This window comes from Mytilus edulis, chromosome 9, assembly GCF_963676685.1.
Source record: "Mytilus edulis chromosome 9, xbMytEdul2.2, whole genome shotgun sequence".
Lineage (NCBI taxonomy): Eukaryota > Metazoa > Mollusca > Bivalvia > Mytilida > Mytilidae > Mytilus > Mytilus edulis.
This window is the reverse complement of record NC_092352.1, coordinates 2,801,614-2,828,132: the sequence shown is the minus strand read 5'-3', so window position 1 is coordinate 2,828,132 and position 26,519 is coordinate 2,801,614. Positions and strand designations below refer to the sequence as shown.

The 26,519-nt window shown below is 32.4% G+C and overlaps 2 protein-coding genes, 1 long non-coding RNA gene and 1 pseudogene across 3 annotated transcripts in view; 3 read left to right on the top strand and 1 right to left on the bottom strand.

Annotated features, from left to right (window-relative positions):
- LOC139487492 (leucine-rich repeat serine/threonine-protein kinase 1-like) overlaps nt 1-13,156 on the bottom strand; it is a 203,550-nt gene extending 190,394 nt beyond the window's left edge. The window contains exon 1 of the mRNA XM_071272339.1: nt 13,066-13,156. The gene's annotated coding sequence lies outside the window, so the exon portion shown is untranslated. The remainder of the gene's footprint in view (nt 1-13,065) is intronic.
- On the top strand, nt 2,307-4,108 carry LOC139487504 (uncharacterized). The gene is made up of 2 exons (XR_011655830.1): nt 2,307-3,244; nt 4,036-4,108. It is a non-coding gene; the product is annotated as an uncharacterized lncRNA (long non-coding RNA).
- Nucleotides 9,354-12,927, top strand: LOC139487499 (uncharacterized). The gene is made up of 3 exons (XM_071272349.1): nt 9,354-9,811; nt 10,137-10,292; nt 12,568-12,927. The coding sequence occupies exons 1-3, from the start codon at nt 9,425-9,427 to the stop codon at nt 12,607-12,609; spliced, it is 585 nt and encodes a 194-aa protein (XP_071128450.1). The 5' UTR covers nt 9,354-9,424; the 3' UTR covers nt 12,610-12,927.
- Nucleotides 13,157-15,712: 2,556 nt separating the features above from the next.
- LOC139487494 (chitinase-3-like protein 1) lies at nt 15,713-25,531 on the top strand (annotated as a pseudogene).
- The last annotated feature ends 988 nt before the right edge of the window (nt 25,532-26,519 follow it).

Genomic DNA, 26,519 nt, shown 5'->3' with positions numbered 1-26,519 from the left:
TATTGCCTCTAGTTTTGATTGATTGATTGATTGATTGTCGGTTGCTTTACGCCGCATTAGCACAACAAGGCTATATCGCGGCGATCTCTAGTTATGAAACTAGGGTTTTAAAGGAAATCGGAGTTTTTGTTATTTTACTATTTGCTCAAATATTGAATTTAAGAGTTTCTGTATTTAAAATCGTAATTTGTAATATCAATAACAACTCTAGTAGCAGTTGTAGTTTGTCATTTTTGAGGATTAGATTAAGATAACAGATCTTTGATCGATACTACTACATTCATTCACAACGTTTATTATATGAATTCGAGAAGATTTAAAGCTCGATATATATACTGATGGTGGAGTTTTAATTCCCTGAGGGTATCACCAGCCCAGTAGTCAGCTATTCTCTGACTGACATGAATTATCATTGATTAAGTCGTATTTATGAATTAACTGTATACAACACTTTTGAATTTTTGACATACTAAGGCCTTTCTACCTCAGGAATAGATAACCTTAGCTGTATTTGGCAAAATATTTAGGAATTTTTGTCCTCAATGCTCTTCAACTTCGTACTTTATTTGGCCTTTTTAACTTTTTTGGATTCCATTGTCACTAATGAGTCTTTTGTAAACGAAACGCGCGTCTGGCGTATATACAAAATTTAATCCTGGTATCTACGATGAGTTAATATACATCTGTTTTAGTCTGATTTTGAATTCGATAGGACATTTTTTTGTTATTCTTTAAGAACATAAGTTCCGTGACCCCTACATTTGTTTATATTTCGGAAGTACATTTGTATTTATGAAAAGTAATTTCTTCATTGAATATTCCCTTCAATCTCATATCCTCCCCCACTACAACCAAAAAAAAAAAATAATAAAAAAAAAAAAAAAAAAAAAATAAAGAACACAAAGCATAGCAATCAGTTCATGTGTCTGTCCCAAGTCTGCAATTTTAAATGTGGCTGTCTTTTGGTACAAACCCCGATGATGAATGGGGAATAGAAATAATGACATTGAAGTTTTTTGTCGATCAACAGTAAATCACTTGCTAAATATGTCAATATCATCAGAGTGAAAACACCGTAAGCTGAACCAACAAGAGTTTTTGTAGAACAAAAAAAAAAGTAAAATGCATGCGGTTTATTCAAGGTCAAAGTACTTTTTCCATTATTAACATTTTCTCACCATACACGCAAGCAAACTAGAACAAACAATATATCATAAAATAATCAATAATAGCAAAGATCGGCGGTACTATAAATAAATTTAAAGTTATTTTTAGAATGACATCATTTGTTAAAGTGCCCGTATGTCATGCAAGCGGATATCGATTTCCGTTGTACACATAACGTGCATGAGGTTATTAAAACTGTATTTTTAAACAAAAATATGGATAGTTTTTGAGATACGGTGTGACATGTGAAAAAAACACCCCCCTGTTTAAGTTACAACGTGCCGTAACTCAAAAAGTTTTAATCTTATTTTCACCAAAAAGTATATAGATCATGTGACCATCATAAGAAACAACTATATCAAGTTTCATGAAATTTAAATAAGTCGTTCTCAAGTTACAGTGCCACATGTTTACGCTGGACAGACAGACGGACACCTGACATTTGTATACCATAATACGTCCCGTCTTTGACGAACGTATAAAAAGCAGTACTAAGCGTGCATGTTACGCTAGAAACATATTCAAAGAATAAAGTTTTATAACTTCTTAATGTCATATCCAATATTTATCAAAACCTATAGGGGAGTTACATGTATCTTACTTCCTTTATTTTTTCGTGGATGTCAATACACCTAATCGCTATTTATTCCATACCGGATAAATTCTAAAATTACACAACTTTTTCATCCAGTTGAAGCTATCTGGGGGCCGTTGAAACAATTCACCATGCACAATACTTTTTAATGAGACCCGTTTTAACTTATTGTAAATACTTTAAACAAAATAATTTTTTACTTCAATTTTCAATTTCGAAAAATAGTGGATCATACTCTATTAAAGTTTCTTGATGATCGCTTTCTTAAGTTTTTCCTCCCTCAGCTCTCTAGTAAAAAACCTTTATTTTCAGTCGCATGACCCAAACAGAAAGTTGTACATACAGTGTATGACTGTTTTTCCCAGATTGGACTAAATAGGGATAATTAAATAAAGTGTAATTTCGGGATTGTTGAAAACTTGCATATTCATCACTATCTGATTTAGTGGTTTTAACAATCCAGACAGACAAATAGCAATAAGGTGTTTAGGAAAACATGACCTAAAACCTCCTTCATATAAGCATGGGAACTCATACTGAATGGTCAAATGTGTTCAATATGAAAATTTCAATTAAGATGGTAAAATCACAAATCAGCCGTTAATGTAAATGGACTATAAGTATGACTTTTGAGCAAATTTAAAGGGAAATGACGGAGAAGGGGCAAATTAGCTTTCAAGGGGAGCAAATGCTGTTTAAATTGGTAAGCGGGTTTTAAATATAGAGGGAAAGTGGAGTCATCTTTTTGGACTTTAGTTACATGTAAATATAACTTATGTAGACTTACCTTCTAATTTTATAGACTATTAAAAAAAAACCACACACAACTCGGAACTATTTCTAATTCACTTGGACTACTGATATGCAAACCTAAAAACAAAAACAAAAATATCATAAAATAGTCATTGAAAGAATCATAACACTTTGAAAGGATAATTCAGACACGTGTTACACGGGGAGCATGTTTGTTTACAAATAATAATGTCACGTGATCGCGCACTGACCTCGCCTGCTGCATCGCCCTTACAATTCACTAATACATGTACATAACCATTTTCATGCAAACATGCAACGTTAATGTGATTGGTTATCAAATAATACAAAAATAAAGCATGAACCGTTGAAGAAATTGTTTCATCAAATAGATTGGATTTTCACTTTCGACACGAATAGGTCGAGTTGACATTCCTGTCATCGGAGATAGTATTGAGATAAATGGGATAAAACGGACCGTCGAAAAGGTCTAGAGTAGCACATCAGTAGAACCCTAACATAAATAAGTAATACTTACCAACATTTCTCTAATTGATAACCTATAGAACTGAAATTTCACAAAAATACCGGTAAATAATTTTGTTGTGATGCTGGTTAAATTGGCGCTAAATAAATATTCTTACTCCTATTGCTTCATGTAAAAAAAATTGTATAGAATTGAATTCGACTACAGTTCAGAATAAAAAAACGTGAATATGCAAAAGCCAGGTAATATGTTAATGATAAAGTTTGTATAAATTTTCGTAAACGAAGTTACCCGTATACTTCACCAAGAATTACATTTGAGCGCAAAGTATTGTATGTGTGATTTGGTTGGTTCTAGACTGGGATCCTGGCTAATCTTGACCTTACGACGCGCAGCTAGATTGGGCCGGATCCCAGGCTATTGTAACATCGTAGAACTCAGGGTAACGGAATTTCAGTTTGCGTTGCTATTAGATCATTGAGGCCATCTATTTTTATTGCGGGTTCCACATATTTAAATCGGAATTATAGAAAAAATGGAATGTTTTGAGCAGAATTAAAACAGAAATGATGAACACTGCAACATTTCCAGCAAAATATAAATAGGATGGAGGATTTGTGTATTGACATTATTTGTAAAACTCTCCTTATTCATGTGAAGCGTGTGCTTTACATCGAGGCTTATTCTTTACATCGAGGCTTATTATGCTAATCATTGACGCCACAGTACTTCAACCAATCAGACAATGTTTATTTGGGGCATTCGATCGATTTTAACTCAGATTTTGGAATATTTCAATCGAAATTATAGAAAAATGGAATGTTGCTGGTACATATAAAATAGAAAATGATGAATACTTTTAGCTAAAGATAATTTGGATGGGGGTTCTGTGTATTCACATTATTTGCACAACTCTCCTTACTGATGCCATATTTTGGAATTTCCGTGACCTAAATGGTTCGCGAAAATTAATATTTTTATATATAGTATAGTAACTAAACTGTTTATTTATTTCTTCCTTTTTTTTATATAGATGAAAGATGTTTTCTAAAAAGAAATAATAGAACAGTCGATGAATAACACGAATAAAACATATAAGAACACAACATTAGAGTTATTGGAGTTGTTTTTTTGGAAATTCCAAGGAAGACTTTTTGCTCTTTTTGCCCTCCAACTTTGTACTTGTTTGGCTTTATAATTATTTTGGTCTGAGCGTCACTGATGAATCTTATGTAGACGAAAAGCGCGTCTGGCGTATCAAATTATAATCCTTTGATAACTATTTATGTCTTATTTTTGACTGTTGCTGCTTTTTCCTTTGGTGTCTTCTAAAGCTGTTTGCCTCAAATGTATCAAGATTCCACAGGAAATAATTCAAGAAAGTTTCTTCATTTACTTTGTTAGAAAATCCGGACATACGATTCTATCCTATACTGGCATGTTATGCAGTCTTCAATAGGTTTTATCAATGCGTACCTTTTTAACTTTAAACTCTGTCGCTTTCTATACATTCCATTAAGAAAAAGAAAGTTAAATAAATAAAATACCGAACTCCGAGGAAAATTGAAAACGGAAAGTCCCTAATCAAATTACAAAATCAAAAGATCAAACCCATCAAACGAATGGATAACAACTGTCATATTCCGGACTAGGTACAGGGATTTTCTGTTGTAGAAAATAGTGGATTAACCGTCGGTCGTATAGCTAGCTTAATCTCTTACTCATTAACTTGTTTCTCAATTAAATAACGTTATACAGTACTTTTGTTAGGAAAAATAAAAAGAGCTACATTTCCATTTACGTTAAAGTTCCGCTATATAAATGATGTCCTCTCACAAGTTTGGTGACCATGTTGAACTCATCTCTCTTTTCTAACTCGAAAGAAAGGAACTTCAATCCCCTTCCCTTTTCACGAACGTGACCTACCGAGTAAGACTATTAACTGGGATTTTAATAATACGATCAACACGACGAGTGCCATATGTGGAACAGGATCTGCTTACCCTTCCGGAGCACCTTAGATCACCCCAGTTTTTGGTGGGGTTCGTGTTGCTAAGTCTTTAGTTTGCTATGTTGAGTATTGTGTAGTATTATTTGTCTTTTTGTCTTTTTGATTATTAGCCATGGAGTTGTTAGTTTATTTTCGATCTATGAGTTTGACTGTCTCTCTAGTATCTTTTGCCTTTCATTTATGTTTTTCAGTTGAAACAATATTCAAGAGCATGCGTTTCCGATTATGCTATATTTGTGAAAGAGTTGCTCATAAGAAAACTATTGATCAAAAGGTTCCAAGAAGTGAAATTAAAGTCGTCTCTTTAACAGTTTTAAACGCTGTCACAAGTTGGTTGATTGTCAATGAAAATCTGATTACCACGAATATAGTCATTGGTCGTAACCACAATATGAAAATAGATCTTGTACTCGTTATATCGATTGTGACTTCTCCGAATGACACTTAACTTATTGTATTTATCATAGCTATCATGAGCAATACGATGAGTGCCATAAGAGAACAGGATCTGCCTTTCAGTCCAGATCACATTCGATCACCACTAGTTTTGTTTACAGTAGTTCGTATTACATTGGATTACGGTTTTTTTTCTATTTTCCAAAGGCAATCTTGTTTTTATCGGTAAAAACATCGCATATACTTGTCCTAGTTAACGTATTTTAATTTTTGAATTTGACATTTTGTCAGTTTTAAGGGATAGAATCAGGCATAGCGCATGGTTAACGAATAAGGTGATATGGTTTGATTGTTCACACATCTTGTCAATATAATGGAATGATATGCGCCTGTCATACAAGTGAGAGGTTTAGCTTGCTATAAAACCAGGTTTAATTTACCATTTCCTACATAAGTCAATATATGTACCAAGTCAAAAATATGAAAGTGTTTGTCCATTCTTTTGGTGTGTTTGCACTTTCGATTTTACCATTTGATTAGGGACTTTCCGTTTTGAATTTTACTCGAAGTTCAGTATTTTTGTGATTTTACTAATCTCTACTGAGTGATGCCTCGGTTTGAATGTGTTTCGAGTTCAGTCTGCAATTTATGTGTAGTGGTTTGTTGACAATTGTTTTTCATTTCGTCGTTTTTCTGTTGTTTTTTGTCATGGGTCAGTCAGTTTTTTCCCCGAATTTCGAGCTTTGAATAAGGAAAAGAAGATGTGGAATGATTGCCAATGAGAAAACTCTTGATAAGAGAAAAATATGACACAGAAATGAACAATTATAGTTCACCGTACGACTTCAACAATGAGCAAAGATCATACTGCATAGTCAGCCACAAAAGGCCACTGAATCACAAATTCAAACGAGTAAACTAACGGCAGAATTTCTATACACAAAAATGAACAAAAACAATTATGTAACACAGCAACAAAAGACAAATACCGAATAACAGGATCCTGACTTGGGATAGCATGTCGTGGAATTAAACATTTGAGCGAGATCATAACCATCCCCTAACCTGGGACAGTGGTGTAACAGTACAATATGAGAACAAAAAAAAATTAGTTGAAAAAGACTTTACACATCAGATAGATACAAACAGAAATACATCAAACTAAAATACAGGGTCGACGTGGCCAGGTAAATCCCAACAACAAAAACACGCTACAGATACTGATAGTATTCGCAGCTACTGACAGCTAGTTCAAAGCCAATAAAAACTTATACAAAAATCATGCCGTTATGACTAAATCATCAACCAGTACACAACCAACATCCAATGAATTTAGTGTATAGACACCATAAATAGTCAGCGAAAAAAATGACCTTGTGTAATGCTAAGATACAGGTATCAACAGATTGTAGAGTTAGGAATGAAAGTACGTATATAGTAAAATGACAACAAATCTAAATTCTGAGGAAAATTCAAAACGAAAAGTCCCTAGGATAACAATAATATCTAGTTTGCTGAATTACTGAATATAACTACTAATAAAGTCATTCAAAGATCTCATCACAGTAGCCTTTTAGGATAAGTTTATTTAAAGGATCAATAAGTTAACTAACTTTGAAGGTAGATTCTAAATTTCGGGGCAATTTCGTTAACCAACATCTCCGGGATAACGAGGATGTGATATCCCGTTTAAAATGAGTTTTCTACAGGTACAAAACAGAGCGGCGAAAAATACCAGAGGGACATTCAAACTCATAAATCTAAAATAAACTAACAACGCCATGGCTAAAAAAAATTAAAAGACAAACAGGCAAACAATAGTACACAAGCCACAAAATAGAAAACTAAAGACTAAGCAATACGAGCCCCACCAAAATCTGGGGGTGATCTCAGAGGTTGAAGTCATAAAACTTTGCTCAGTGCTTGAAGCACAAAAATCATGCTCGAAACACCAAATCCTGTATTTTGATTGGTTGATTCTCGAGTCTGAGTACAAAAATCTTGCTCGAAAGTTTTATGACCGTAAGGCCTGGTACTCCAGAAGAGTACGCAGATCCTGCTCCACAACTTCGTACTTGATTTGGCGTTTTAAACTTATGTGACTAGAACGTTATTTGGCGAACAAATTCATTCTCCTCATATCTATGATGAGTTTATTTGGCCTTATTTTACGGTGTTTATATATCCTAACTCGTTCGTCATTCCGTCGTTTGAACGTAATCAAAATATTGCTGGTAAATGATTACGTCAATGATTACGTTTTCAAAGATTACTTAAAACCTTGACAAAATCTTTCATAGATATAACGCTTCGGGTTTGAAGTTTGGCTGTACCTATAGAACGGCTTTGCTGATTACTGTGGATTCATTACAATTCGTTAGATACCAATTTCGTGGGTTTCGTGGGTACAGGTGAACAACGAATTCAAATGTTTAGCGAATATCATATTTTCAATAGGCTTTGTATACAGAGATTGGCAAAATCAGATATCCACGAATATGCAAGATTTCAGCAAACCACGGAAATTATATTTTTGAAAAACTTGAGAAGTTGTAGAATGAAGGGAAGCCGTTCTTAAAGGCATATATTTCTCTTTTTTTATACATCTCTTTGCATTGTAGTTTTAAAGTATTTTCAATGTGTAGCTATTTTATGCTTTTATTTATATTTCCGAAATGGATGCATGAGATTTGACCCACGGAAAACTACTATTGCCTCTAGTTTTGATTGATTGATTGATTGATTGTCGGTTGCTTTACGCCGCATTAGCACAACAAGGCTATATCGCGGCGATCTCTAGTTATGAAACTAGGGTTTTAAAGGAAATCGGAGTTTTTGTTATTTTACTATTTGCTCAAATATTGAATTTAAGAGTTTCTGTATTTAAAATCGTAATTTGTAATATCAATAACAACTCTAGTAGCAGTTGTAGTTTGTCATTTTTGAGGATTAGATTAAGATAACAGATCTTTGATCGATACTACTACATTCATTCACAACGTTTATTATATGAATTCGAGAAGATTTAAAGCTCGATATATATACTGATGGTGGAGTTTTAATTCCCTGAGGGTATCACCAGCCCAGTAGTCAGCTATTCTCTGACTGACATGAATTATCATTGATTAAGTCGTATTTATGAATTAACTGTATACAACACTTTTGAATTTTTGACATACTAAGGCCTTTCTACCTCAGGAATAGATAACCTTAGCTGTATTTGGCAAAATATTTAGGAATTTTTGTCCTCAATGCTCTTCAACTTCGTACTTTATTTGGCCTTTTTAACTTTTTTGGATTCCATTGTCACTAATGAGTCTTTTGTAAACGAAACGCGCGTCTGGCGTATATACAAAATTTAATCCTGGTATCTACGATGAGTTAATATACATCTGTTTTAGTCTGATTTTGAATTCGATAGGACATTTTTTTGTTATTCTTTAAGAACATAAGTTCCGTGACCCCTACATTTGTTTATATTTCGGAAGTACATTTGTATTTATGAAAAGTAATTTCTTCATTGAATATTCCCTTCAATCTCATATCCTCCCCCACTACAACCAAAAAAAAAAATAATAAAAAAAAAAAAAAAAAAAAAATAAAGAACACAAAGCATAGCAATCAGTTCATGTGTCTGTCCCAAGTCTGCAATTTTAAATGTGGCTGTCTTTTGGTACAAACCCCGATGATGAATGGGGAATAGAAATAATGACATTGAAGTTTTTTGTCGATCAACAGTAAATCACTTGCTAAATATGTCAATATCATCAGAGTGAAAACACCGTAAGCTGAACCAACAAGAGTTTTTGTAGAACAAAAAAAAAAGTAAAATGCATGCGGTTTATTCAAGGTCAAAGTACTTTTTCCATTATTAACATTTTCTCACCATACACGCAAGCAAACTAGAACAAACAATATATCATAAAATAATCAATAATAGCAAAGATCGGCGGTACTATAAATAAATTTAAAGTTATTTTTAGAATGACATCATTTGTTAAAGTGCCCGTATGTCATGCAAGCGGATATCGATTTCCGTTGTACACATAACGTGCATGAGGTTATTAAAACTGTATTTTTAAACAAAAATATGGATAGTTCCTCAGAAAAAAGTAAATCAGAAGGTAATAAACATTGTTGTTATGGCACATGTAACAATGATTCAAGATATCGTCATCGTGAAAACATGGAAGGTGTATTTTTCATACCGTTCCCTAAACAACTGACCCGACGACAAACTTGTGAAAAATGGATTAAAGCATGTGGACGCCCTGATGATGATTTCAACTGTAGCAAAATAAAAAGATCTACATATATCTGTAGCAAACATTTCGTAGGCGGAAAAGGCCCGACGGAAAAGAATCCTGACCCAATCCCAGTCTTGTTACATACAGATGAACAGGTAAGCGTAAACAAGTAACGAGTATATTATAGCTGATGTTTTGATAAATGCTCTGTCATCTTGATAATTTTGTAGTTGACAGTTTTATAAATTTATAGAATATATAGGTCTTTAATAGTATTTTTATTTTGACATTTTAAAATATACCTGTATATATATAATAGATGTACAGTATTTGTGCATCTGTACATGTCATGTCATGATACAAATGTATACATTATGTACATACAAAATGTACATGTATACAGATGCTTAAAAATGCATATTTATTAATTCTAGACCTATTAGCTATAGCAATTGTGTCAATTTTTTCTTAAACTTACAGATGAGAAGATTTGAAAGAAAAAGAAAACCACCTACACCAAGGAGGAAAGTGGTGAAAATAAGCAGAAGGGATGTACAATCGGCAGCCGAGTGCCTTTTGGATCTTGGAAAAGAAATTTCTGGGTCTCACACGCCAAGTTCATGTGAAGATGTTGAGGTAATGTAAAATAAGTATAATAATTGAAACACAGTGGATTTTAGATATAATATTTGTAATTCATGTTGTTCGTAGCCATGGTAATCATTTATATCTTGAATCTTTTTCATACTGTATGAATAAAAATAAAAATATACATTTTATGCACTGTTGAGCATGTTTATTTACATTTTTGTAGTTTGAATAATGTAACATTTTAATCATACCTCAATTTTTTTCATGTTTGTACTACAGAAGATGTATATATACATGTATATTGTTGCATGTAGCTTGTTGTTCGGTGTGAGTCAAGGCTCCGTGTTGAAGGCCGTACCTTCACCTATAATTGTTTCATAAATTGTTTTTTGGATGGAGAGTTGTCTCATTGGCACTCATACCACATCTTCCTATACCTATATATACAAGTGTTGCACATTAGTCAAATTACCATTCGTAGGCTACGCGTACCCACATCCGGTTTTACAATAAAATGGCATCGGATTGGGAACATGGGGAATGAAACGTGAAATATGATCAAATATAAACGAAATTTGTTGCAGTTAGTGAATAAATTGACTAAAACCACTCAGAAGTTTTAATTTATAAATATTTATATATAGGTATACATTTCAAAGTTATCATGAATAATTGTAACTATCAGTCAATCAATTTTATACAATTGTATAAAAGAAACTTGGAGTCAATAGACAACTTTCGAGTTCGATGTTGTTTGGACTGGTAACATTTGAAATGTGCAGGGTTGAAAAATGTGCCAAAACATTTAACCTATTGGATATATAAAAAAATTTCAAAATCTTTTAAACTAGTTACATAAATCTTATAAAATTGGTTTATTATGACATTATTACCTGCTTCTTTAATTCAGTTTTATATAGACATCCAAGCTTTAAGTAGTTTAAGATGTTTTATAATTTCAGTTTCTGTTTTACATTTCACTAAAAGATTATTTTTAAATCTCATATGGGTGGTTTTCAAATTCAGTAAAATCTAATTCTTTAAATATGCATTTACATTTAATAATAGTACTAATTTTTATCATAAAATTGAGAAAGGAAATGGGGAATGTGTCAAAGCGACAACAACCCAACCATAGAGCAGACAACAGCCGAAGGCCACCAATGGGTCTTCAATGTAGCGAGAAACTCTCGCACCCGTAGGCGTCCTTCAGCTGGCTCCTTAAGAAATATGTATACTAGTACAGTGACAATGGACGCCATACTAAACTCTGAATTATACACAAGAAACTAAAATTAAAAGTCATACAAGACTAACAAAGGCCAAACATGCCAGAGGCTCCTGACTTGGGACAGGCGCAAAATTGCGGCGGGGTTAAACATGTTTATGAGATCTCAACCCTCCCCCTATACCTCTAGCTAATGTACAAAAGTAAATGCATAACAATACACACATTAAAATTCAGTTCAAGAGAAGTCCGAGTCCGATGTCAGAAGATATAAGTATAACAAAAGAAAATAAATAAAATGACAATAATACATAAATAACAACAGACTACTAGCAATTAACTGACATGCCAGCTCCAGACCTCAATTAAACTGATTGAAAGATTATGTCTTCATCATATGAATATCAGACACAATCCCTCCATTTGGGGTTTAGTATCATACTATCATAAAATATATGATAAGAACATAACCTGTGTCATGCCAACAACTGTTTAAAAAAAATAAATGTGTTTAGTTCCGATGCAAAGACCCTATAAGTAAATCAATATTAAAGCCAAAATATGCAATCTTAAATGACCTGTCAACAGTATCAAAACTATATCCCTTCTTAATAAGTCTGTTTAAAGGTTTTGTAAGACTTTGAAGTGAATACTGACATTTTTGTGCATGTTTTTCATTTACAGGGACTGTGAAGTTTCATTTTCCATCAGTGTGCATTTAATTTGCAATATGGTTATTATGTATTATTATCTAATAAATACAATTTAAAAATATTATTTTTCATACTATTCACTCGTTCTACACGAAATCCCCACATTATCGATAATTTCCGTTTATATTTCACGTATCATTCCCGATTATTCCTGAATCATTCCTGATTTGAAAGCCTTTTATTAGAAAACCTGATGTGGGTACGCGTAGCCTATACGAATGGCATTGACTATTTGTACCCCCATGCGGGTACGCGCAGACATTGCCTATAAATAAGAACTTGGAAGATCAGGCATGAGTGCCAATAGATTGTTTAGATTTAGTTGCTGTTGTATAACTTATGTTAATTTGTCTGTACATTACAATTTTTTTTATTTCAGATACTGTCATACCTAATGCAGAGAAAAATTGAAACACATTGAAAATTCATAAAACACCTTATCACCATGATCAACACCATTTGTACGCTACTACTGGACTTCGCAAAGATTCTGGTAAAAATGTGATGTCATAATACAAAATATCTGATGCCAAAATGGAAAAGTGATTGTTGCTTGACATAAAAATATTAAGCAACACAGATTCTAGGGTCAACTGGCACAGATTTCAATTAACCATTTTTAGATGTATTCAAAAGGGAGAAGGGAATACCAAAGCACATGCAAATGACAATTCATTTCTTTTCATATCTGTATAAATAACTAACATTCAAATCTAGTTAATAAAAGATTGAAACCTTTTATTTTGGTTCTGTTTTTCAGTTGACAGTTGTAAAATTGTCACCCAAAAAATCGAAAAAAAACCTGGATTTTTCAAATTTTCAAAGGTATTATTTCCCTGTATGATTTATGTTTAATGTCATGAGAGTTCTGTGTTACCTTCATCTTATTCAAACCTTTCATTCAAACCATTTGATTGCAGAAATCTATTTTTGTTTGTGTTTTGTACAAATCTTGTGACTGCTTTCTGTTTATGAATAAAGACTGGAAGAAACGCGACGTATTCCGAGTAAATAATATAATTTATGTCCAGTTGTAATGATTTGGTAAGAATGTTCACCGTTAGAACATTTCTTTGTTGTAGTCAAAAGACTCAGAACGTACAAAAACAGCATTTCCGATTCAAACCATTTCTTCAATTGATTACATCAGAAGGTGCAATAATATTTTCCCCTCATTCATTCTTATTCAAAATTTATTAATCAAGTTACATAAAGATGCAGAAGATAAAAACGGTAAGAAAACGTAACAAAACTTTTAGTATTCACCCACAAAATAAGTGAATGCACTTAAAAATTACAAGTTTTGAAGTTTACGGCTCAATCCACTCAGCTCATTAAAACAAAAACAAACAAAACAAAAACAAAAACAAAACAAAAAAACAAATACAAACAAAAACAAAACATAACGGCATAACATAACATAACATAACATAACATAACATAACATAACATAACATAACATAACATAACATAACATAACATAACATAACATAACATAACATAACAAAACATAACATAACAATAAACATCATTATTGTACAATCCTAAAATCTGCTTAAAAAACAAAAAGACATTTCGTAGGGATGACATTAGGAACAACCACCCTTATGTACCATCTAAAGAAAAGAAGACAAGAGGGTGACGCTTTACACATAGGTCACAGGATACGAATGATAAATCCAGTCCTTTACTCAAGTAGTGTGGTCAATCATCTGAATACCAGTTGAGAAAACATCTCTGCAGTCGAGGGGACACTTTATCTGTCCCAATAAATGAAAATTTTACAAAAAGTCTCCGCATCAAGAACTATTAAGCGTTGAGGGAAATAACAACATGAACAAAAAATTGACGAAAACTTGAATAGTGACTCAAAAAATTCAGATAACGGGAAGAACTATAAACTTCTTTAAAAGCTTAAGGTTATGGGACGAAGTGGTTTCAGTCAAGTAAGTCTTAAAAAGGTACTACTACAAATTTACTTGGATTCAAATATTCTCTAATTTCCACCTTAGAATCCTTTTTTACCATTTTGAATCAGATGTTTTTAGAAATACCTGGAAAACAATAAATCTTGCTGCAGTCTTACCCCGAAGAACGAGCTGCAATGGAAAAAAATAACGATCCGATAAACATGATAAATCTGCCTACACTTATGATGATCTCAATCATGGCTGAACGTCAACCTGACGATACAAGTTTCTACCGAAACTGATCTTGCAACAACATGCTTTGCAAAGAAATATATATATATAACTGCTATAATTTGGTAGAAATACACAAAAACCGTTTCATCAAATGTCTATTGTCAGATTTTTTTGTCCGAAATTCGTGAGGTAATTAAGCAGGAAGTTCAATCGTTTCAGCCAACGGTCATCCGAATGAAATCTTGTCAATATGTTGATGATTTACCATCTCACATTAAAGACACAACTGATTATATGAGAAAAATGTAAGACTTAAATCCTCTTCCTGCCACACTTGTCTCTATGCATGTCACCCCTCTTTACACGAATATTCCCCACGAAGATGGCATTGAGACATGCAAAGAAAAATGAGATTTTTGCCCAAAACAATCTCCTCCCATTGATTTTCTGGTCAAAATGCTCACGTTGGTACTGAAGAAATACAACTTCACATTAATTTGATGGATACTAATGACACTGCTATTGGTACCAAAATTACTCTATCGTAGGCTTACATATTTATGGGTAAATTTAAGAAATACATTTATAACCCATGCCAACACCATACACCATCCGAAATTCGAAATCACCTTGCTACTTCTTTTCCCTACAATTGACATGATATAAACAGACCTAAATTCTATATGAATGGTTGTATGTGTCACATCTAAACTTACGGGCTCGATAAACAATATTAATATAAAAATTATAATGAAATATCCCAATTTGTAAAAAGTTGTTTAAGGGTACAGTCAAAATTCTGAACGAAAATTTGAATTTATGATTGAAAGAATTTTTACATTCTTGGTATCATTTCAAAGAAGAAAATGACATTTTCATTGATATGGCAAACATTTTTAAAAACTCAAATTTTAGAAGAAAATTTAACTACTCTTGCTACCGATTTAGTAAGTATGTTGTGTGAATATTTCATATTTATAATTTGTTTAACTATTTTTATATTCATTTGGAGGTGACGAAAAGAATGTTGAACCGAGTGACCACGTTTAAATTAAGGATATATATCAAATTTGTTGAATTAGTGTATAGTTTGATTGAAACTTAAAATTTAACAGTCATTTAACTTTAAATGTTGGTTGTGCAACGCAGTTCAGGAAAATAATTATGCAATTATCTGTGGTCACAGTTGCAGGTAAATTACTTCCTATTTAAAACATTGATTTAATTTAGACTTTACCATTGTTAAACATTTATAATAAGACTAAGGAATGGGTTCAAATTGCTAACCTTGAACGGATCAATGAAATATCTAACAAGCAGTATACATTCTATACCGATTCTTTGTAATACTTTAGTAATATCTTCAGTAATATCTATCTGTCTTTTATGTACAGTTTTCAACTAACACGGTAAGGCCTTCCTCCAAACAAGAAATGTGTCTTATAATTTAAGTGCAAAATATTAACATTTAATAATTTAGGTAAAGTAACTGATTATTTTGATAACACCCTTTCGATTATTATTTATGAATTATTCTTAAATAACTAAACATTTTGTATCTAAGTTTACACATGGCGTTTCACAAGTTCGTCATATTTTCTGTATGATTCGTGGGTGGATGGTTGATAGAACACCCACAATTCTTTTTAAGTTTACTATATATATATATGATAAGATGACTGCAGAATCATAATCCTCACCGCTGATTATTATCTTATCATATTCCGTAAACAAATATCAAAATTGCATATTTATACCAGGTTAGCGATTCAGGCTCTTAGTAGCCTCTTGTTTCATTGATAATTTGGGTTGTTCTTTAATGAAGAAACATACACATGTATTAACCAATATAGTGAGTGAAATGAGAGAGAAAGAGATGGCGAGAGAATTGAATTAAATTATTTGCGGGTAGAATTTCATTGAAATATACATTTTCAGACAGCGTTGCTATGATTCGGACCGGTGTTTGTTTGATACTATGCTTACACTGTGAAGGTAAGTCTGTAACTTATGTAGCCGGTAAGTAGGATATATGTTATTCGCTACTCAAAACAAATATGATATATACTGTACATGCACAAATGTAATTGCCTTCTATAGACACAGAGGAGCTTTCGCCAAATCTATATGTGGTGTTGCCCCACTAAGGATTGATACTGGGAGATATGCACATATAGTTTTATAATACAGAGTGTGTTATACATATGATGGTTTTATTAAAGACGAATTTCATGTTTTATTAAATTTCCTCTTTTTGACGATTTAGGAAACCATTCATGTTACGTTGCTGAAACATTTAATAAAAATTTAGATACCTGACAACCAAACTTTATATTTTTATTCTCAGATGTAAAAATGATACGTGTGTGTACGAAAACCTGTTATTCAATGTTAAGAAGACCTCCACATTTTAGTACTTTATTTCATATTGTTTAATGTAACGTATCTTATATTCATATCAATAGTATCTCATAACTCTGTTTAGAAGGTTTTCATTTCATGTAGTATTGTTTTACAATTTGTAAATACCGATTGTACTTGTTGAAGGATGATACTTTAATAATATAATATTAAATTGAAGTGCACAACCGTCTTGAAATAACTGAATATACTTTGCTCGAAATCAAAACAATTTACTTACATAAGGGTATGAGTAAAAGAGGGAAAATATATGGAATAAACGTGATCCGACAATGAAAAGTGACGTTTTGGTTGACTAATCTAAATTGATATCAGAACGGTAAAGCAATTTTATCTATAGTGCTGAAGTTTGACAATGTGTAAAATCAATGTAAAAAAGTAAAATAACAAATATTACCTATAATATCAATGTAATAACTTGAATCCTTTTACAGTTATTTCTAGTTACAAAAGAGTCTGCTTCTTCACGAACTGGCCACAATATCGAACCGGTATTGGAAAATATACGGCGGATAAAATTGATCCATTTTTATGTACCCATGTAATATATGCATTTGCCAAAGTGTCTGGGAATACTATCCAGCCATATGAAGAAAATGACATCACCAAATCCAGTAAGTTAATAATGATTGTACCACTGTTACTACCAGTGCTTTTTTTTTTTTATTTCTTTATAAAGAACCAGAAATGTAATTGTAAAAGAAAGACACAAAATGAACGAATAATTCAATGAAAGCACTAAGGGTTGAGTCAATGTTGTTGGTCCATATCAGTATTGGAGACAAAGTTTTGAGCAATCAGCAATCGTCTATTGTTGATTTGTGTTTGAACAGCACAGCTTCAACTGCTATTGGTTGATGGATAGCGACTCTATCACAAATTTTAACCAACCTAGGAAAAGTTTGCCTACCTGTTATCATGATATTTTGTTCTGACTCCGAGTCTACCAGTTTGCTCTAAATCCTATAAATACTGCTTTCCTTTTGGCGTAGACAAGTTGTGTACAGATTTTAAGTCTCTAGGTTGAGAATGATTACTTAGATTTGCTCAAAAGCAAAGAAAAAAGTCAAAAGAGCGTACTACAGACAACAAAACACTAAAATGACAACACTGCAAAAATGTGCATAAAACAAAGATTACTTTTGTATACTCTTTTTTAAGGTAAAGGTCAGTATGAAATGACCAATGAACTCAAATTAATAAATCCGGAATTAAAAGTTCTCTTAGCTATTGGCGGATGGAATCATGGAAGCGGACCATTTTCTACATTGGTGTCCGACCAGTTAACTCATTGAATTATCTCAGAACACATGGTTTTGACGGCCTTGACATTGACTGGGAGTATCCTGGTAGCAGAGGTAGCCCTTCAGAAGACAAATATAGATTTACAACATTGATAAAAGTAAGTTACACATTATTATACTTGATTGTAAATAAGATTATGAATAAGTAAGGTGTTCCCTTATACTTTTTTAAATAAATGATGTATTTTTCATAAGCAACTTTTAAGAGCCACCATGCAAGAGCTTGACATAAGACCTCCAACCATAAATACATCGCAATAAAACAAACTCCAAATGATCTAAATGGATTTAACATACTTAGTATTTTAAAGGATAGTTGTATTATAACTTGAATTAAAGCTTAAAATTGTTTTTTTTTTGCAGACATTACATTCAAAGTATGACAATGAAGAGTTAACATCCGGGCGGTCACGACTGTTATTAACAGCTGCTGTTTCAGCAGGCAGGGGAACAATAGAATCTGCATATGAAATCGACCAAATATCACTGTAAGTAAACAACTTGGTTATGTCTGTTATGAAATAAGGGGATACATTAGTTACCGAGGAGGAGAAGGGGTACCCTCACAAGATTAACACAACGGATAATAGAAAATAATATATATGTTGGATCCACTATACTTGTAACTGTTAAAATTTGCATTCACAAAATACACTTTACTTTTATATATCACAATGTTTGTCTAAAAAATGAATCTGACTAATTAGTATCTGAAATTATGTCTTTCCTTGACAAAATAGACTAAATTGGATAAACTATCTAAGACAGCACAGCATCAAAATTGCGTATTGGTTACATACTTTCCTACTCCAAATTGAAAAGTCAGTCCTACGGTTATCATATATATATATTCTTATTTAATCGAAGTTCGCTATATATTGACATACGCAGGGAGCAGACAATAATGAGTCTTCCGAAATTAACCCAAAGAAACTTACATAAATATTAACAGCCATAACTGTCCATTCCTAGATTAATATATTTTTCAGATTTATACGAAAAACTCTTCACAAAAAATTTAGACAAAAGAGACGGTTTTTCTGTGCTCTATTATTAATTTTCTTGCAATGAAAGAAATCTATGTATTACTGGTAAACTATTCAGGGATTTCGTAACCACAAATCACTTGAAACCTAAACTCAATCTTTCTAGAGATACATCCATTTGGCTTGGAATTTTATCTGTAGATTACTCATTTCACACGGTATGGCACATCTGCAATTTTACAGGACCTTTAAAAGCCGACTTTACGGTATTGTGTCATCTAATGTTTGAAGACCGTACGGTTGCTTATAATTGTTTGCATCTACTTTTGAACTTTGGTTGGTAGTTGTCTCATTTACAATTATATCACATCTTTATCAAAAAAAATCAAAAACATATGATGATATAACACTTAAAACCTCTTTATTGGCCGTTATGTTTTCAAAGTATTTGACAGGTTTCTGATCTAAAACAGTATCGTTTAAAAAAAAAGAAAAAAACACACTTCTGTTTAGAAAAGTAATTACTATTTCTAAAATGATATTTATATAAAAGTGCAAATAATTTTTTAGAATACTGTAAACAAAATATTTAATATGTATTTTCAGATATTTGGATTTTATAAATCTAATGACATACGATTTTGTTGAAGATTATGACACAGTAACAAGCCATCACAGTCCATTTAATGACTCAGCAATTTTTGGCTTCAACGTTGTAAGTGTGGATAAAAATTATCAGAAGATCATATTTCCAGTCGTTGTTAACATGTTGTTCTAAAATTGTACTTTTACCCCACTCTCCCATGTAAGACCCAACATGTTTTATTCTACCATTTTTCTGTATATGCCTTTAACAAACCAGAAGCATGAAGTGTATACTGTTAAACATTGTTGGATGTTCTTTTGCTTTTGGTTTAGTTATTAACCTAAATAAAGTCGTTGATTTTCTGTTATATATTGGTATTGGTACACTTTAATGTTGCAATTTAGTTTTTTAGTAACCTCGAAATATTGATAACTTCTATATCCATGCAAACATACACCTTCTATTCTGATTTACACGCTTTACAATAATGTACTTATTGCAGGATTATGCAGTTAAAATGTGGTTAGATGGAGGAGCACCGAAAGAAAAACTGATCATGGGGTTTCCTACATACTGAAGATCTTTCACATTAAGTAATGCCATGGAAACAGGATTAGGGGCGCCAGCTATTGGTCTTGGTACAGCTGGACCTTATACCGGAGAGAGCAGTGTGTTGGCTTATTATGAGGTAAGATTTGGTATGCAATTATACCAAAAGTTACCGTAACTAACCAATCATACTTATGATTGCCAATGGTTTGGCTATATTGATCATCACGTCTTAAGGTCTTGATCATCCTGTTTGGATGTACGCTTTCCTCTAAAAGCTAACCCATGAAAAGTGCGTAATAGCGTTTTACATTTATTATAGAACATATAAAAGCACCAAAACAATAGAGTGATGAACAGATGAGTCTTTTAGCCTGAGTCAGTTGAAATCTCAAGATTTTAGTGAAATGAAAGTATTTCTCTACTGGAATATCAAAACCAAAATATACCTTTTCGAACATTCCATTAAAAAAAAACCTTCTACTATTATTAAAATTGAACCCTGAAGTCCACTATCAAAGTTAATTAAAACAAATCACATCATCCTAAGTGGTAATGGGGAAAAAAACACTCTGAAAAGACAGTATATTCAGTGAAGATAATGAAATTGTAAAATGTCTATTTTTCTTACTAAGATATGTTCAAAAATACAATCAGAGAACTGGACAGAGGTGTGGCTTGACAAACAACAAGTGCCATATGCCTATCATGGAAACCAGTGGGTTGGGTTCGATAATCTTAGAAGTATTGAAATAAAGGTGAGAGTTAAATAACTTAAATGCCTGTTCCAAGTCAGGAATATGACTGTTGTTATCCATTCGTTAGATGTGTTTGAGCTTTTAATATTGCCATTTGATTAGTGACTCTCCTTTTTTTGAATTTTTCTCTGAGTTCAGTATTTTTGTGATTTTACTTTTTACAATATCTAAGATTGATGTTCCTTAATTATAGTCTTACACAAATAGTATTGCCAGAATATTTTAATGAAATTTTATGTTGTCTTATTCATGTCTGAATTATTTATCAAACTAGTCAGTATTTGTCGAAATTATACTAGTTATGTGCCGTTGGTTTATAATGTTTTTTCACTGTTATATCAGTTTTAAACTCTTATGATTTTATACGCATATACCTTGTCAAACAATATGCCAACAAACAATATGGCAATATATGTTTTTGATATCTTTTCTGAATTAACAGCTTCTTTCTTGTCGTAGCCTTTGCAGGGTGATTCACTGAGTTGCTCAATATATACAAATAAATGTAAAAACAAAATAAAAAGATATACCTTAAAGGTAATTTGAAAAATGGAAAGTTCTCAAAACTTGTCAAAACCCAATGCCCTGCTCATCAAATATGAAAATGTTCTTTTAAAAATATTATTCACATATTATTAAGGTTTTAGTTGATTATAGTTATCAAAGGTACTAGGATTATAATTTAATACGTCAGACGCGCGTTTCGTCTACATAAGACTCATCAGTGACGCTCAGATCAAAACAGTTAACAAGCCAAACAAGTACAAAGTTTAAGAGAATTTAGGACCAAAACTTTCCAAAAGTTGTGCCAAATACGGCTAATGTAATCTACTCCTGATAAGAAAAGCTTCTTGAAGTGTTTCCCTCGGTTTTGGATTGAAACCCTGATTTGTTATAGCTTAATCGATTTATGACTTTTGAACAGCGGTATACTAAAGTTGCCTTTATTTATATGTATTTTCAGGTAAACTACATAATATCAAACAATTTAGGAGGAGCTATGGTATGGGCCATTGATTTTGATGATTTTAATGGCATCTGTGGAAATGGTGCTTACCCATTGATTAGTAAAATGAAAAATATGTTCAACGCTTCTTCTCATGAATATATTTCAACAGCAACACCATCAACTGAAGATATAAATTCTAGTAAAACATCTGATGATACTCTTACAGAAACCATTTATAAATCTACAGAACGTTTTTTCAATGACATATTCTCAACTAAAGATACTACAACAACTCCAGTATCTAGTAAAACTGATAAACCAACCAGTCATTCAACTCGAGATATTATCTTAACGAGAGAATCAACAACTCATGATGTCCCTACTGATAGCCCTACTCAAATAAAAACTGAACAAACAACCAGCTATACATCAGATACAAATATGGAATCAACAAACAAAGCAACAAATCAATCCAGTGAAATGCAAAACACATCGACAGAGAGGCTGAATTCAACAGTCACAGAATTAACCACAAAGTCAGAACAATTTGATTGGACAAAAAAAATGTCGACAGAAGTATCGCCATCTACCACCGAATTGTTGACAACATTCAATAACTCTTTATTACCAACAGTTATAGCTAACATTTCATCTGCTGAAACAACCGAATCAGTAACGACAGATTCAGAATCAACCTCGGTGACAGAAACAGACAATACAGATGTTACTGTATCAAAAAGTTCCTCAACAACTTCTAAGTTAAAGTCACCAGATTCACAAGAATATTCTAGAGGTATATATACATTATTATGATAAAATATGAAAGAAATTCTTTAAATCCATGTGTCTAAAAGAACTAAGGACATTTTAACCACGTGTGATTTATTTGTTTTACAGTTTGATTTAGCAAAAAATACCGACACTACAGTGTTTCGTTGTTTTCCTCTTATAGTTGATGCGTTTTTCTCGGTTTTACTTTGTAAATTGAATTTATCTTTGTCTCAATCGATTTCTGACTTTTGAACAGCTGTATACTACTGTTGTCATATTTTAAACACACACAAGGGAGTTATGTGATCATTTAAAAAAAATTCCTGTTTACAAAACTTTGAATTTTTCGAAAAACTAAGGATTACCTTAGCCGTATTTGGCACAACTTTTTGGAATTTTGAATCATAATGCTCTTCATCTTTGCACTTGTTTGGCTTTATAAATATTTTGATATGAGCGTCACTGATGAGTCTTATGAAGACAAAACGCTCGTCTGGCGTACTAAATTATAATCCTGGTACCTTTGATAACTATTTACACCACTGGGTCGATACCACTGCTGGTGGACGTCTCGTCCCCGAGGGTATCACCAGCCCAGTAGTCAACACTTCGGTGTTGACATGAATATCAATAACGTGGTCATTTTTATAAATTTCCTGTTTATAAAACTTTGAATTTTTCGAAAAACTAAGGATTTTCTTATCCCAGACATAGATTACCTTAGCCGTATTTGGCTCAACATTTTGGAATTTTGGATCATAATGCTCTTTAACTTTGTACTTTTTTGGCTTTATAAAAATTTTGATATGAGCGTCACTGATGAGCCTTTTTTGAGGTTACCTTGGACGTTTTTTTGTATTTTTGTCATACATTTTTGTTGTACACGTGTCTTTCTCCATCCGAATTAGAATGTAATTTTTAAACGTATCAAATGTGAATAAATAATTTGTTTGAATTTAGAATGGAGGGCAATAATGTCATTTTCAAATGACTTTAAAAAAATGTGGACACTGTCTGAGTTTTAACTTAAAGATTTATCTTATTTCAATCCTTTCGGAAGAAAGTTCGTATACGAAACAAAGGTTTTGTATACATGTCTATATCTTGAAAGTGGTTATTTGTTTATCTTTATTTGAAATTATTTGATTAATTCACGAGAACATTTAACATTTATGTTTATAATGATCTTCGACAAGATCTTTTTTCTGAATCTCTTAAAATTGATGAGTATTTTAATAGTTTTACAGATTGTCAGAAAATGATATTTTTATTTCGGAATCAAGACAATATAAGATTATTTGCCAAAACTTGTAATTATATTCTGAAAAATTGAAAACAACACGTTTAAAAATTTCTTGCGTCCGAAGCGCTTTTCTGGATTTACCTTCATCAGGAACGCCCAAAGCCAAACATTTGAAATCCGAAGATGGATAAGTACCGAAAACGTTGAAGAGCTATATGTAAAAAATACCTAAAATAAATAGCAAAATTCATCTTAAACCAACTTTGCCTGAGGGAGTTGAAACCTAAGTTTCTTAATAATTTCAAAATTTATAAACGGACATTTTTAGTAAATAAAATTTGAAAGGAAATGGGGAATGTGTCAAAAGTAAAAACACAAAAATACTGAACTCCGAGGAAAATTCAAAAAGGAAAGTCCTAAATCTAATGGCAAATTCAAAAGTTCAAACACATCAAACGAATGGATAACAACTGTCATATTCCTGACATGGTACAGGTATTTTCTTATGTAGAAAATGGTGGATGTTCAAAGCAACAACAACCCGACCATAGAGCAGACAACAATTAAAGTTTGTTAAATCATGTCAGCACCGAAGTACGGACTACTAAGTTGATGATAGCACCTGGGACTGATGACCAGCAGAGGTATCGACACAGTGATGTAAAAAATGAAAACAACACGTTTAATAATTTCTTGCGTCCGAAGACGCCGAGAAGTTTTATATTGTAAATAATAGAAGAATAATTATGTTGTATACTTTTACTCTTCATATTTCATATTCATAATGTACATACATTTTGTTTTAGTTGTAATCGTCTCTCTTAATATGTGCAGATTGGTTTCTTTATACAAAATGTATCTTTTATAGATTTATTGTGTAATGTTATACATAAGGCGAGACGTAAATAAAATATTGAATTGATTTAACAAACTTAAAAAACATTGTATTTTTGATTTTTTTTTTAAATTTCAGATTTAGTGAAAGATTTGGACAACAAATATATTATTTTTGGTTTGGCAGGACTGCTGTTTTTATCTATGCTATGTAATATTGGTCAATGTTTGCTTTCGCGAAAAGAAGACGGTGACGAGAACTGTTCTTGTATCCGAAAACACAAACAGACTTTACATCTGACTCAGTTATGACCAAAGATATTCATACGATGTATTTGATAAGGGATTTTTCGTTTTGAATTTTCCTTGGAGTTTATTATTTTTGTGATTTTCTTTTTCAATATCATTTGGATCAATTCTATACCTATTCTTCATTAAACTATAATTGATTTACAGCTGCACTTTGAGAGATTTTATGTTTAGTTTAAAGAGGCAGTGGACATATTGACTGTTGAATAAACGGAAAATAGAAGGAACACGTCTTCGTTAGTCTTCCCATAGAAGGAATACGTCTTCGTTAGTCTTCCCATAGAAGGAACACGTCTTCGTTAGTCTTCCCATAGAAGGAATACGTCTTCGTTAGTCTTCGCATAGAAGGAACACGTCTTCGTTAGTCTTCCCATAGAAGGAACACGTCTTCGTTAGTCTTCCCATAGCCCTGATATCGCTAATAGATGTCGTTATACAATAACAATGTCGTGTACAGATGAACAATTTTCTAAATGTTTTAATTAAACAGTTTGGTCATTATAACTTTTGTTTTTTTCTGTTTACATCTTATTAAAAATTATTTATCTTAATTAGTTATCAAAGGTACCAGGATTATAATTTAGTACGCCAGACGCGCGTTTCGTCTACACAAGACTCATCAGTGACGCTCATATCAAAATATTTAAAAAGCCAAACCAGTACAAGGTTGAAGAGCATTGAGAATCCAAAATTTCTAAAAGTTGTGCCAAATACGGCTAAGGTGATCTATGCCAAAAAATTCATATCATTAACAAAATATTAAGGTCCGATTTATATCATACATTTAACGCAGGAGTAGTGAATGCTTTATTTTCTCTTATAAAAAAAGAAGATCGAGAGAAATAAATTCGGGTTACAAACTAAAACTGAGGGAAACACACAAACTATAAAAGGAAACAAAAGAACAACATGATCTTTGGAATGCAACAAAAGCAAACGCCAACATACATGGATACTCATACAACAAATTACAACTAGAAATCAATATTAAGAGGTTGCGGCTCACAAGGAGGCTATCAGATCAAAAGTTCCTAATGGTGAAGTTGAAATCATTCCTTCGTAAATTTTACGGACGCCATCATGAGTTGGTTGACAGTTATGGAATAACCGTTTCAAACATGATTTCGGATATGTTCCTTATGTCGTAATTACAATTCCCGTCCTTTTTCGCGAATTTGACCTACCGAATTAGACTATTTACCGGTTTTTGAATAACATTAGCAACATCACGGGTAAAACATGTGGAGCAAGATCTTTTTACCCTTCCAGAGCACCTGAGATCTCCCCCAGGTTTGGGTGGGGTTCGTGTTGCTTTGTGTTTGGTCTTTGTATGTTGTGCGTTGTTGTTCTATTATCTGTCTGTGTGTTTTCTTCTTTTTAATCCATTTCGTTTTCAGTTTATTTACGATCTATAAGTTTGACTGTCCCTCTGGTATCTTTCGCCTCTCTTTTACTGACGTTCAAATCTCGTAACTAG